The following is a 14299-nucleotide window of genomic DNA, read 5'->3' as shown; positions in this document are numbered from 1 at the left end:
TACCTGATATTTGCGTCAAAATCGGTCGAGTAAATTTTGTCTTTTGAGTTTATACAAAGTCATTGCATATATTATATAAATCAGAAAACAGTTTAGTAGCCTATACATTTTTTCTATTATATAATACTATTAGATCCTTGATTCTACTAAAATTTTACACGGTTTGTGAGATATTATTTATTTAAAATTTAAGATTAATATTTTGAGAAGTATTCTAAATTAAAATTTAACATTTAAAAAGGCCAGACACCTCAAATATGACACAAGTCATAGGATAATTCGATAATAGCTTTACTTCGTTTATCTTGGCATGGAGCCACTGCAGTGTGTGCAATTAGTAATTTCTATATAGTTAGGTATTGTTGATTTTTTTCTCGTTAATTTCGTGAGGTTGCTTTTTGAACAGAAATTAAATAAAAACGCAATTGATTAGTTTTTAAAAACACATTATGTATTATATACGTTCATATCTGCAAAGATACGATAGTAAATTTGTAGTAATATTATATAATTATACATAACAATATAATACATACTAGTAATAAATGTACAACGAATGGTGTGGGTACAGTGCACAATATACGATGACGATCCGATCAGGGTGACTTATAACATTGAAAAGGTGAGACGAAGATTGATAATATAATTTAAAAAGTTTATATGACATTAATATAGGATGAAAAGAGCGGAACTGTTCTTAGGAGGCGGTTTACTGGTATTGAGGTTCGGGTGTGCTGGGCAGAGAAGCCAATAATTTGAGAGATTCTTGGATCTCTGCTGGAATTGGTGGTGAAGTGGGCAGATGGGAGCCATATGGATGGTAACCGAACTCGTCAGCGGTGTAACTGAGTGAAATGGCCGAACCGTCCGGGGCCACGTAGGAACTTGCACCCTGGACAACTGAGACGGGGCCCTCGGGACCGGCCTTAGCGTAACCGACTTCTTCTTGTTTGATGCCGTTCTCGGTGTCGAATCTGCAACAATTTAAATTTCACCACAATGTATTATTATACGGTGAATATTATCATATTTTATGATTTATAAATTATAATCGTTGTACACCTTACACGTGCACACGTGTCGTTACGCAATTACTGCACGAACACACACGAGTTTCAGATCGGAATCGTCGGAAATTACCGATAGTTATAATAATAGTTTTTGGTGAAAGGCGCAGTGTACTCCGTGACTTAAGACCCGGTATGCACATAAATCACATGCAAATCGAATATTGTGAAACGAGAAAATAAACGACCGTATTAAAAATTTATATTGATATTAAATAAGCACGAAAGGCTGACCGCGAAACGAGCACCTGTTTTGCCTACATTGGACGCTCTTTTTACATTAATACGCCTTTTGTATCATAACCATGCCGAAACATAATATTATTGCCATTAATTCATAAATAAATGTAGGTATAATGATATATGATACCCGGGAGCTTAAACTTGCCCTTAATTACTACGATCGTCCGTGAAAATTACGAAATTCGTTCGTTTCGCTAACTAGGTACATGACGACGGCATAACTATTATATACCTATAACTATTAACTGCACAAATGTTTGATCATTCTCGAGTACGCAGTCTCCTAGCGAAATATAAATATAGGTATACACACTTTGGGCGTACATATTATGTAAACGAATTTTTGTTTTAACGAATTCATGCAATGTAGATCGAAGACCGAAGGCGGTTCACCGAGTCACTACTGTAAAAATACCTGTAACGTTGTTACGTCACAAGATGCAAGTACCAACGAAATTAGAACATCATAGATAATATTATTCGGAGTCATGTACGCAGGGTAATTGCGAAGTAATAATTTATACTACTTTTACATGGTGTAAATTCATGGATACTCGCTTTCTTACTGACGTTTTGACTTCACAGTGTAAATGTTGTAAGTACACGGGTTTTTGATATCTAAATGCGCCAACTAAATACGTTGCCCACGAAAATATAAACTGTTTTGCTATAGTCGACCAATTATTTAAAAAATAGTGGTAATATTATAATCTATGAGCAGTTTTTTGGCTTTCAATACAAAACTAAAAATCGAAATAACACCTATTGGCCAAAGAATCGTTTGTGTTTCATTTATCGTACGTGATGTACAAACGCAACTAAGAGATAATATATATATTATAGCCTATATGATATAGTTGGGACGATATGGTCAATATAATGTGATAAAAAAAATATTTTTGAAACCACTCCGACAAAATTCTAACTCGTAAAACAATTATTATTTTCAAGAGACCAACAACGAAAAACGTAGTTTACTAAGATAATTGTACTGTTATTTCATACTTGTTCTTGAAGTTTCCGTCAAAGTTGACTTCTTGTTCTTGGTGCAGGATGGCAGCCTTAGATTCAGGACTTTGTGCGGGGTAGGCGTTGACCGCAACGGCCAACAGCAACGATGAGAGGACTAACGTTACCTGTTAATAATAAATGACATATGCCAAACGTGATATCCAAAACATAAGGTTTAGGTGAGAAGTCGTCGAGGAGACTCGAGAGAAAAAAAATTCTTACCTGCATTTTAGAAGTTCGTGATCTGTTCGTCCGTGTGTATACTGTACAGTGATCGACTGAGTACTGTGGCACTGTGCTTGATGATTGAATATAATATGATATGGAGCTGTCTTATATATTACATGAACCCATATGAATCTACACACGATAATAATGACGGGGGTACCTGTTTAATGTTTACCATATAATAATGGAGGCGGTACCTGCCTTCGAGATGGAAAGGTCGTTATGTCAGTGGGTTATGAAAGCGGTCCAACGACATTTATTTTAGCGCGGGCGCGCTATGGGAGATCGTGATAAACACGTTTCGAAGAAATATGAATATACACACGAACACTTACACACTTACACACTTACACACACACACACACGTCTATACTTCAAATTATACAAGTGTTGGATAGAATAACTAATAAGGGATTTGCCTAGAATTAAATGTTACTATGCTTCTATTGCTTCTCCGTAGGTATAGAAAAAATATTGTCCATGAAAAATAATTGCGACTTTATATTTAAAAAAAAATATGTTTCGAATACGCGATAGTCCTGAAAATAGGCTATAATCAAACACTATAATAATACTCATTGATGAGTTATTGAGTTATACTATAAAATCTGGGGTGGAACATACAATACGCAATTAAATATGTTAGAGGTTGCAATGCAAATAATGTTGAAAAAGCTAAATTATTATTCCACAGAAATGAGTTTCATAATGTTCATATTTTTAATTTAAAATCTCTTTGTTATACAAATTTTATATATTATGTCAACAGTTGATCTGTCATCTTATAAACCATAGCTTGGTAAATTGTTACAATAATACTCGTCAAAAACTTTAAATAGCCTGAATAATTTAAGAGTAAATAAGTAATTTGGAAAAATAAAAGTTATTATTGACTTACGTAAAAAAAATTAACTTAGATATAAGTAAATTTAAAAACAAAAATCTTCTTGTAAAATCAATCAGTTCAATCAATTAAAATAATATTGATTTTATAAAAATCCAATTTCATGTAAGTTGTAGCACTGATATTAAAATCACTATTATTATTGATGTATTATTATCTTTATTATGTATTATTATAATTTATAACCTATAATAATTGTATTAATAGTAATTTGTATTGTATACCATTAACACTACTTTTGTTGTTCATCGTTTTGAACTCATTTACTAATCGCATTTTGTAAGGTCTTTAATCATATGTAAAATTAATTTGTATTTTTATTGTATTGTTTTTTTTATTATATGATGATTAAATATATTGTTATAATTATTATTTATCATTATAATAATGCCACTTGACAAATTTTGTATTTCATGAAATATCTAATTTATATAACGATGATAATGATAACGACATTAAAATATATAATGAATTTTCCATCTAATAACATTTTCTGTTTCACAAAATATTTTTGAGAACCAAATTATTTTAAATCTTATATTTAACGAATCTCTCTATAAAACGAAATGTTGTGCTTTCGTGAAACTTTGTAGCATGGAAGTTTCATTGTTTAATACAATATATTTAAATTTAAGCAAATTATACTCAATTTATGAATTTGACAATATAATTACGTTGGATACAGTAAGCAAGTAGAAAGGAATAATAATAGGGTCAAATGGGGTAATTATAAATCGGGGCATTTGTAAATAATAATCATAAGAAATTAACCAATCATTTTTAATGTATTTCGTATTAATAACATGAAGGTATGAACGTATATTGATGTAGTGAATCAATGAAACTTATAACATTTTGAGGTTATGTGATAATACGTTAAATAAAAGGTAATACAGGTTGTTTACATATGCCCCAGATCCAGATTCTATTTCATTCTTATAACGTGAAATCATTGTTTACATTTACCCCAAATAAATGGGGCAAATGTAAATGAATGGGGCATATGTAAATTTTTTTTTTTTCTTAAGTGATTTAATATTCTGGTCTTGTGTAGGAAATTTTGTAAGCCAAGGATATGTTTATGAATGGTTTTGATGAGAAAGAAAATGTATTGTTAATTATAATTTAGAAAATAAAAAAAATATTAAAAAGTAACAAAATTTACTTACAATTACCCCATTTGACCCTACATTGTTTTTAGATATTTTTTTAAACTTGAATTACAAATAAATATATATGTATACATATATTCATAACCAAAATAAATTATTTAAAAACAAACATTATTAAAAGTTAAAAGTTTATAAATACCGTAAAAAGGAAACTAAATTAAACAAGATATTTATGGTGAATTGGCCACCATTCAATAAAATCATTATTTTAATGTAGAGCAGACACTTCAACTCGTTTTAGTTTTATTAAAACTTATTGAATTCCAATCGACATGACGAAATCGAGTATACTTTACTATTAGCTTAGTTTTTAAATTAACACGTTTATGAATGTATACAAAGGCATATTATAAACTTATAAACTTAAACTATGATACTATATGTATGTAATAGGACTAATAGGTACATAATAATTAATAATTTAACTAATAACTACAAGTTGCTATAATACACAGTATTATATTAGAATATTGAATTACCTATTCAATATTAATTGATTATAGAACAATGAAATACCTATATAATTTTTAACGCAATATTTTTCTGATTATAATAGACATGTCAAATACACTGTCATTAAAAAAATATATCTCATGTAATAATTAATAGTTTCATAAAAAGCTTTAAATTATAAATCATTTTTAAAATAGTAAGACAACTTACATCCTTAGAAATTATATTCCTACCAAGACTTTTCCCGAATCACCATTGGTAACTATTTCAAAACCAATTTCATCATAAATCAGGTAAAAATTACAGAAAATTAAATATGATATAAATTAATATAGCCTATATTAAATGATAGACATCAACATAGTAATAAAAGTATTATATTTATTATTTTATTTTATTTGTTTAATTGAGTACGTTAGGTGAATGTATTAAATATTGACACTCATTGTTTTGTATAATATTACTGTTTGTGTTAATATTTTTTTCTTCTACTTAATTTTAATTCATTACAAATGAGTAAATGACATTCAAATTATTTTTCGTATTGTTTTGAATTACAGTACAAACATTTTCAATTTGACATCCAAAAGAGACATTTGATTATTCTGATTTTTAAATTCTAAGAACAATATTATTGTTTTGGATATGAAATTAAAAATGTCGTCAATTAAAAAGGTAAAAACTTTATATTGATAAAAAGTGTTAAATATAATATGATTTTTTGTATATTGTTCTGAAATAAATTTAAAAAAAAAAAAGCGGGTAAGTCGTGTATGTCGCTCTGCTGTACAGTAGGTTACAAGTGGGTTACTGTAATGGATGGAATTAAATTTGAATCCAATGATATTATATCATTGTATACAAAAAACGATTCTGAGCGAAGACGGTTTATCTGTCTAGGATATATTATAGATTATTTAAAATTTTCAAATCTTAGATTTAAAAAGAAAATTTTTTATGAATTTCTAGTTTGAAATAATTTGCGAATTTTCGTGATTTTTACATATGTTGTCAAAATTCAAACTTTGAATGCTTGTAAAAAAAAAATTGTGACTACGCATTTCTTTTATTTTTCAATTTTCATTGTAAAAATATATTATGAGCCTTGTATTCAATTTTCAAATCTTAGAATTAAAAAGGAAAACTTTTATGAATTTCTATCTAAGATAATTTGAACATTGCCGTAATTTTTACGTATTTAGTCAAAATTTGAACTTTAAATGCTTATAAAAAAAAATTGTGACTATATATTTATTTTATTTTTCAAATTCTATTGTAAAAATATGTTAGGAGCCTTGTATTAAATTTTCAAATCTTAGAATTTAAAAGAAAAACTTTTATGAATTTCTATCTAAGATAATTTGAATATTGCCGTAATTTTTACGTATTTAGTCAAAATTTGAACTTTAAATGCTTATAAAAAAAAAATCGTGCCTACGAATTTTTAATATTTTTTAACTTCCTATTGTTACAATGTGTTAGAAGCCTTGTATTAAATTTTCAAGCTTTTCTACCGAACAAATAAATTTTTATCGATATTTATAGAAAAAAAAATTAAAAAAGTTGAAAAATTAAAATGTCAGTAAACAGCTCAAAACAAATCTAAATATTTTGAAAATTTTATCAAATATATAAAACGCCTATATAAACATTCAGTCAAAATTTCAAGTATCTGCGGTAATTTGTTTTAGAGTTACACCAAAATAAGGAAATCGCTAAAAGTGAAAATCCAATGTTGTAAAAATTTAAATTTCAAATGCTCATAAAAATTTAATTTTAATTTCCGGTGGAATTTTTATTTGTGATAAAGATTGAAAAACTTGTAAGGAATTTTGTATTAAATTTTTAAATCTTAGATTTAAAAAGAAAATTTTTTATGAATTTCTAGCTTAAAATAATTTGTGAATTTTCGTGATTTTTACGTATTTTGTCAAAATTCAAACTTTGAATGCTTATAAAAAAAAATTGTGACTATGAATTTATTTTATTTTTCAACTACTATTGTAACAATATGTTTAGGTGCCGTGTATTAAATTTTCAAGCTTTTCTAACCAAACAAATAAATTATTATCGATATTAATTTTAAAAAAACTAATAATGATCGAAAATTTGAAAAGCCTATGAATAGTTCAACTTAAGTCGAAATTTTTTGAAAATTGCATGGTGGATAGAATATACTTATATAAACATTAGGTGAAAATTTCATGTATCTATGGTCATTTGTTTTAAAGTTACATCAAAAACCAAAATCGATTTTGTCGAAAAATGAGTGTGCGTAAAATTTCTCGTTTTTCCCTTAATTTTTAGTTTGTTTTTCTCAATTATTTAGAAAAGTATTAAGAATATTTTACTTTTGATCCCCCAAAGTACCAACTAGATTCACTTTCTGATCGAACGAGGTACTGAAGTCAAAAATCGAAGCATTTTTACTGCCCCAAAACGTGATGACAGACACCAAAAAAAAAAAAAAAAACACATCATGGTAAAATCAATACATTCATCGCTCCGCTCAGAATCTAAAAAATAACTTAATAAGAAACTTTTTAAATTTGATTTGATGAGTGACTATTTAGTGTCAAAAGAATCGCCCAGTTGCATTACATATAAAGGTCATAATTCAGAGAAACATTTTAATTTTGAATACCAAATGGCACTGAATATAAATTAATGTACTTTAAAATTGATACTATACTGTTTGTTTTTTTTATCAAACTGTAATTCTACAGTTTAATAGATAAATAATAATACCTTATACCTATGAATCCTAATTGTTCCTATAACTAAATATAACTGCATATTTAAATGTAAATTTATATTTACATGATAACTAAAATATTTTAAAAGTATATAATCAAATTTAAAAAAACTCCTTCATATATACCCTAGTTATTCATCCATAACAATTAACAATTACATATTATATTCCATGATTCTATATTGTATGTTCAAATTAATTTGTATTTATTTTATTGTCTACTCATACTTTGTAAGTTATAGTTCACACCTAACTCCTGACAAAACTGCGATGACTATAAAAGCAATAAAAATTAAATATTATTTTTATATTATCTATGTTTTATTTTCATCAGTAAGCATTTATTATTTTCACTAATAATTACTAATTATTCATACTTTTATTCAAATGATAAAACATATTTTATTAAATAGCTTATTCAAGTAAACAATATAGATATCTACCATTCTATATAATATAATATGTCAATGTGTATTCAGTACAACTAGAAACTAGATAAAATGTAATTCTAATGTATACCTAAACTATAATATATTTTTGTCATATTATATCATACATAAATACAACACATACAAGTACAAGTTTCATTTTTACAGTCATAACAAAACCTTCATAAGTATCGTAATGTATTTACATATAATTATAATATGTGTTACGAAAGTATAATATTAAATTGGGCGATATAAACGTGTGACTGAAATGGTAACAATTATTATCATGTCTTGGGCTTGTCACGGATGACACTTTTTTTTCATCCAACAGGTGTGCCCACGACCATGGACGATTTGACACTCAGTTAATTTATACAAGATTACATAAGTCAAGCTACAACTACTAGATCAGTATGAGCAAACAATACTGATTACTGTTTAGTTGATGTGAAGATTCACATGATGTATGTAAAAGAAAGGGGGATGTGTATATTGTGTGTCATATGTACAAGGCGTTATTTATACAAAAATAAATTTTTATTCAATAAAGAAATAAATATTGTATGAAAATACTATAAATTATTTGAATTTAAATTATTGGAATCATAACTGAATTTAATAAGCCGATGCACTGGGAGACTTTTTGTAAGCTGATGCACTTGGGCTTTGGTAACCTTGTGGTGACTTATACAATTGACTTGCGGAAGAAGATTGTCCATAAGATTGTTCACTAGCTTCTGTGCCATATCCAGATGAACCCTGTGGTTTCTGATAGCTCGGTTGTTTTGGTGCAGAAGTTGGTGATTGTCCGTAAGAGCTAGGGGCAGAAGTCTGACCGTAAGATCCAGGAGCAGATGTTTGTCCATACGATCCAGGAGCAGATTTTTGTCCATAAGATCCAGGAGCAGATGTCTGTCCGTAAGATCCAGGAGCAGGAGTTTGTCCGTAAGATCCAGGAGCAGGAGTTTGTCCGTAAGATCCAGAAACGGATGTTTGTCCATACGATCCAGGAGCAGATGTTTGTCCATAAGATCCAGGTGCAGATGTCTGGCCATAGGCTCCTGATTCTTTTCCATATGAAGACGAAGCGCCATTTTGTCCATGATTCGACTGTTGTTGGTATGCTTGTTGTGCAGCTTCCTCAGCGGCATTTTGTTCCAATGATTGAAGAATTTCAGCTGGTATTGGTGGTGGTGTAGGTAAATGAGAGCCTTTAGGAACAAATCCGTTTTCATCAGCTGTGTAAGTCACTGTAATGAGTTGTCCATCTTCTCCAGGATAGCTGAAAGATCCATAGACAGATTGAATCCCTTCTGGGCCACCTGGCTTAAGTTGGCCATACTCAGATACTGAAATGCCATTGCCAGTTTCGTAACTAAAAAAAAATATTTATGCTATCAAATATTTATTATTGATTATTATCTTTTATTTATTACCTATATGAGTAAGAGCCATCTCCAAGATTTGGTTGGTTAGACTGAGATAGAATAGGGATAACTTCAGCTGGTCCAGCGATATTGCCTGGTGCAAAAGCGTTGAACCCATTGTTACCTGGCTTGTAAGCATCAAATTGTGCATTAACAGGTGCACTTGTTCCTTTAACTTCAGATGGTCCAGCGATATTGCCCGGTGCAAAAGCGTTGTATCCATTATTACCTGGCTTGTAAGAATCAACCGATGCACTTGGTCCTTTAGCACTTTCGTATTCAGATCCAGCTTTTTGGTATAATGTCGACGAAACAGGCTTTGGGCGGGAACGTTGGCCGTATGACGATTGAGAGGCTTGTGATTGGTATTGTGATGACGGTCCAGATGATTGATATTGTGATGACAATCCCGATGATTGGTATGACGGTACAGCAGTCGATTTTGAACCATACGATGCAGGGGAAGGTTGATAACTTGATTTTGCACTTTGGGAATATGATTGGGCAGCTGGTGTAGATTGATAAGAAGAAGCAGCAGCGCTAGACTGGTAAGATGCAACACCAGATTGATAGTTAGATTGTCCAGCTTGAGAGTATAACTGTGAGTTAAGAGCAGATGATTGGTAAGACCCAGAACCAGATGGGTAAATAGATTGTGCGGCTTGAGAGAACGCTGGTGATGCTGGAGCCGACTGGTAGGAACCAGCTCCAGATTGGTAACCAGACTGTGCATTTTGCGAATATGATGGTACAGCTGGGACCGACTGGTAAGATCCAGCACCAGACTGGTAACCAGACTGTCCAACTTTTGAGTATTGTAAAGTTGCTGGAGTAGACTGATAAGAAGAGACACCAGACTGATAACCAGACTGTGCACCGGATCCCGCGCCAGATTGGTAACCAGAGAATGCATTAGTTTTGTATGCGGGGGCTGAGGTTGATTGTTGATACGATCCAGAAGTAGATTGATATCCAGCAGCTCCACTACCTTGATAACCTTGATAGCCAGTCGGAGATCCAGAAGAGTATGCTAAAACTTCAGGGGATTTTTGGTAACTTCCAAAATTTCCTTGATAAGATGAAGGAGAAGATGGTGTAGTCGGAGATCCATAACCAGAAGATGCTTCAGATTCATAGCCTTGTGGATGAGCCGCCGCAAAAGCGACTAATGCAATAAATAAAAACTGCAAAACAATAAATTATTGATACGTATATAAATATATTTTAGTACAATTTATCTAGTACCTACAATAACAAAACTAAACATATCATGTATGTTTTATTTATAGTTGGTTTTAAAAATCTTACTGCCTGATACTCTAATCAAAATGAATACTTATCATAAGCTATGAGAAAATAAAATTGCATTCGTTAAAAACATAAATAAATCTAACTTCATTTTCAGTAAAAATTATTCAAGTCCAAAATATTGATATATTAAATTTTTAAATTTATTTTTGATAATCAAAAAGTTAAGAATAAAGTAAGTTGGTATTTTGAAATATTATAATTTTCTTATGCATTCAATATTATTGTAATGGTTAAGCTATTTACAGATTAATTTTTTTTTTTAATTTAAGGAGAATTTATAAATAATATTATAATATTACTGATTATTTCTTTGTTTAAATAGCTTAATTTCTTAACTTAATTTTTCTAAAATATTTACAATGTGGTATTAATAAATAATGAATGAGTATTAAAACTGTATAATAAAACCATTATACACTTAAAATGTTTATTCATACAAAAATTTTAACACTTTTTACCTTAAAAATTTATCTACTAACATAAATAATTATAATTTCATATAATATAGTTTATAGTATATATACTATATACTATAGTATTATACCAATATTTAACAATAAAAATAAATATAGACGTGAAATATCTATAGGTACCAATTAAATAATGTTATAGGTAAAAAAATGCACATATAAAAAAAATATATAAAAAAAACTCTTTTTTCTAATGCCAATATATTAAGTTTATTTATAGAATTAAAATATTTATTATTTTTATTATTTTTATTAAATAGTGGGTTTTAGGTATTATAAAAATTTTAACGTGTTTATGTTTTGAATAAATTATTTTTATATGCAATTTGAATACCAAATTTTAATACTTAATTCAATAGATATATTATAGAAATAGACAATATGCAAAATATAAAAATTCGATGAATTTAAAATCCATTATATTTTATAATCCTACTCTACAGGTCGATTTCAAATTTCAACATAGAAAAAATAGTACTATGTTATTTTCATCACGGGGAATACATATTTTGAAAATATTAAATTATGTATTTAATTTTTGTTCTATTATTGGCCATAATAACTCGTAACCAAATGTATCTTCGATTTAAATAAATTTGTAAATACATTAATGAAAATAGGTGGATTAACTTTAAAAAAAATATTTTAAAATATGTATAATGTATATGGCTGTTGGATACGCAACTTAAACTTCATAAAATGCATTTAATGATTACTTTTGAACGAATTATATACACGTGTTACAAAACAATGTTATACAATAGTTAAACTTTAAGACTTTAAAAGTTTAAAATCATCACGCAAAATCAATTCGTTCAATTCAACTATACTATTTCAACAGAAAACTATAACATAACGTGAATCCTCACGAGTATATAAGTATATAGGCACTCCAAGATCCAAGTAGGTGCAATAATGTTTCGCGAGACGTACGAATATACAAACGAAGGACGAAAAATATTTTGCGTTTTTTTATTTCCTGTTGCGATACGAAAACCGAGCACAATATTGCAGTCAAGATTATAATATTAAATTGTGTTTGAAAATATGTAACGTGGCCGTATGCTGAGGAATAACTTCCGCGTAGGTGCAGTGTTGGCGGTTCTACCTACCTACTATACGCGTCTTATTGTAATAAATTAAACACAACTTACCATCTTCATGTTGACGGCGCGAAATAGTCTGTGTGGTGTGTTGTACTAGGAGTCGCAAGTCTTTGAAATCCAATAGACGACGATAACTGAACTGACGATGGATCGGTAACCGACGTCTATATATATGACGATGCGTCGGGGCGATTGCCGAATAGCAGCTAAGGTATACGGTTAACGCGCGCGAAGGAGGTGATGTTCGGCGGCGGCAGTGGCGCTGCCCCTACCCCGGTGACGCCCTGTGGCCAATCCGATTTTGACATGCGAAGAGAGTAATGTAATTTTTTTATTACGATTATTATTATGATTATATTTTATGACGTGCCGCCGACACGACGACTTCGGCCAAAGACTAATTAGAACGGCCGCCGTGTGTGTGTGAGTGTGTGACAGGTGTAGGACGATAATATAATAATATTATATATGTGCGTATCAATACTGCATAATATTCTGCCTTGATCATCCGATTGATCAATGGGTATATGATGCCTGACGACGACAGCTCATATATGACCCAGTTCGATGCTGCTCACGATGATGACACCTGGACGATTTTTTTATGATTTACACGTACACCATAATATAGTAGGTAGGTACTATATACACCGCACGCGTGTTAAAGGATTGCCTCGGCCGTGGATAATCATAATGATATGATCGTCGACGCATTCCGGTAACGCCGAGGTGATCGATAAAGTATTCAGTCGTATATCAGTCATGGCTTGGTGTTTCAGAACGTGGCTCAGATAGTCAGAATCGCCAAAATATGTTACCAAAAATAACAGCCTTAATAATGATCTGGCGGCCCACATAATATTATTATTTCGCCCACGGCTCCTGTCGACCGGAACACGCAAAAATTATATTTGTTTGTATTTTTATTTTAATTCGTACATTAAAACCAGCCAAATCATTTATAACGATTAAAAAAAGTTAATTTCAAGTACCAATTGCAGACCATTTATCGACTTTTCGTGAGGTAAACAAATCATAACATTTACTCTATTGCTAATTTATTTATTATTTTATCATTTTCTGTTTTTTAATTTTTAACGAGTGGCAACATTGTATAATAATAATATTTTAATTTAATATAATTTATTGATTTGACGAGAAATTAAAATGTTGACGTTTTGATATTTATAAAAGATTTTGTAACCATTTTTCTTTTTTGGAGTAGGGCATAATACAAATGCAATATAAGATATATAAGTAAAATCATTGATTATTATTACTAGGTAGTATTTATAATCAATGGTAAAATGTTGCACAATAAGGATGATTGAAATGAAAAATAAAAATGCAATATTGTTGCACACCGGTGGCTTTTCTAAAACTTATTTCCATTAGAATGAATCTGATTTCGTATAAATGCGTTTAAGAAACCGGTTACATTAATAAAATATTAAATCAGATATGTCAATGTATGATAATCGGTAATATATAAAAACGATGATTTAATACCATAATATTATAATATTGCATGAAATCGGTAGTTTCCGGTTAAATAGTCATTGTCCTGATAGAAATTCTTAAGCTGATCAATCCCGTGTGCATACTATAAAGCATAAAAACGAATCTGTTTGAGTTTTGTGTACATCAAAAAGATTAGTTTCCACCCATTAAACAGATAAAAAACACTTTTTCGTGGAAATACTAAAATATATGAAATTTAA

General features: G+C 29.8%; 2 protein-coding genes across 2 annotated transcripts; both read right to left on the bottom strand.

Moving 5' to 3' along the window:
- Window positions 1-429: 429 nt before the first annotated feature.
- Window positions 430-2682, bottom strand: LOC107173237 (endocuticle structural glycoprotein SgAbd-4-like). Its single transcript, XM_015523694.2, has 3 exons — window positions 2544-2682; window positions 2316-2446; window positions 430-974 (listed from the first exon to the last, which is right to left on the bottom strand). The coding sequence occupies exons 1-3, from the start codon at window positions 2547-2549 to the stop codon at window positions 710-712; spliced, it is 402 nt and encodes a 133-aa protein (XP_015379180.1). The 5' UTR covers window positions 2550-2682; the 3' UTR covers window positions 430-709.
- Window positions 2683-8779: 6097 nt separating this feature from the next.
- Window positions 8780-12783, bottom strand: LOC107173627 (uncharacterized). Its single transcript, XM_015524233.2, has 3 exons — window positions 12627-12783; window positions 9701-10875; window positions 8780-9639 (listed from the first exon to the last, which is right to left on the bottom strand). The coding sequence occupies exons 1-3, from the start codon at window positions 12633-12635 to the stop codon at window positions 8880-8882; spliced, it is 1944 nt and encodes a 647-aa protein (XP_015379719.2). The 5' UTR covers window positions 12636-12783; the 3' UTR covers window positions 8780-8879.
- Between the last annotated feature and the right edge of the window lie 1516 nt (window positions 12784-14299).

Source organism: Diuraphis noxia, unplaced genomic scaffold (genome assembly GCF_037042655.1).
Source record: "Diuraphis noxia isolate RWA-SAM2 unplaced genomic scaffold, SU_Dnox_SAM2 contig0003, whole genome shotgun sequence".
Classification (NCBI taxonomy): Eukaryota; Metazoa; Arthropoda; class Insecta; order Hemiptera; family Aphididae; genus Diuraphis; species Diuraphis noxia.
This window is presented reverse-complemented; position numbering and strand designations above follow the sequence as displayed.

Bases quoted from the DNA above. Each gene is read 5' to 3' on its own strand.
- LOC107173237 (XM_015523694.2), bottom strand. The intron at 975-2,315 runs GTATGAAATAAC...AAATTGTTGCAG, and splicing joins GACGGAAACTTCAAGAACAA to ATTCGACACCGAGAACGGCA.
- LOC107173627 (XM_015524233.2), bottom strand. The intron at 9,640-9,700 runs GTAATAAATAAA...ATTTTTTTTTAG, and splicing joins GATGGCTCTTACTCATATAG to TTACGAAACTGGCAATGGCA.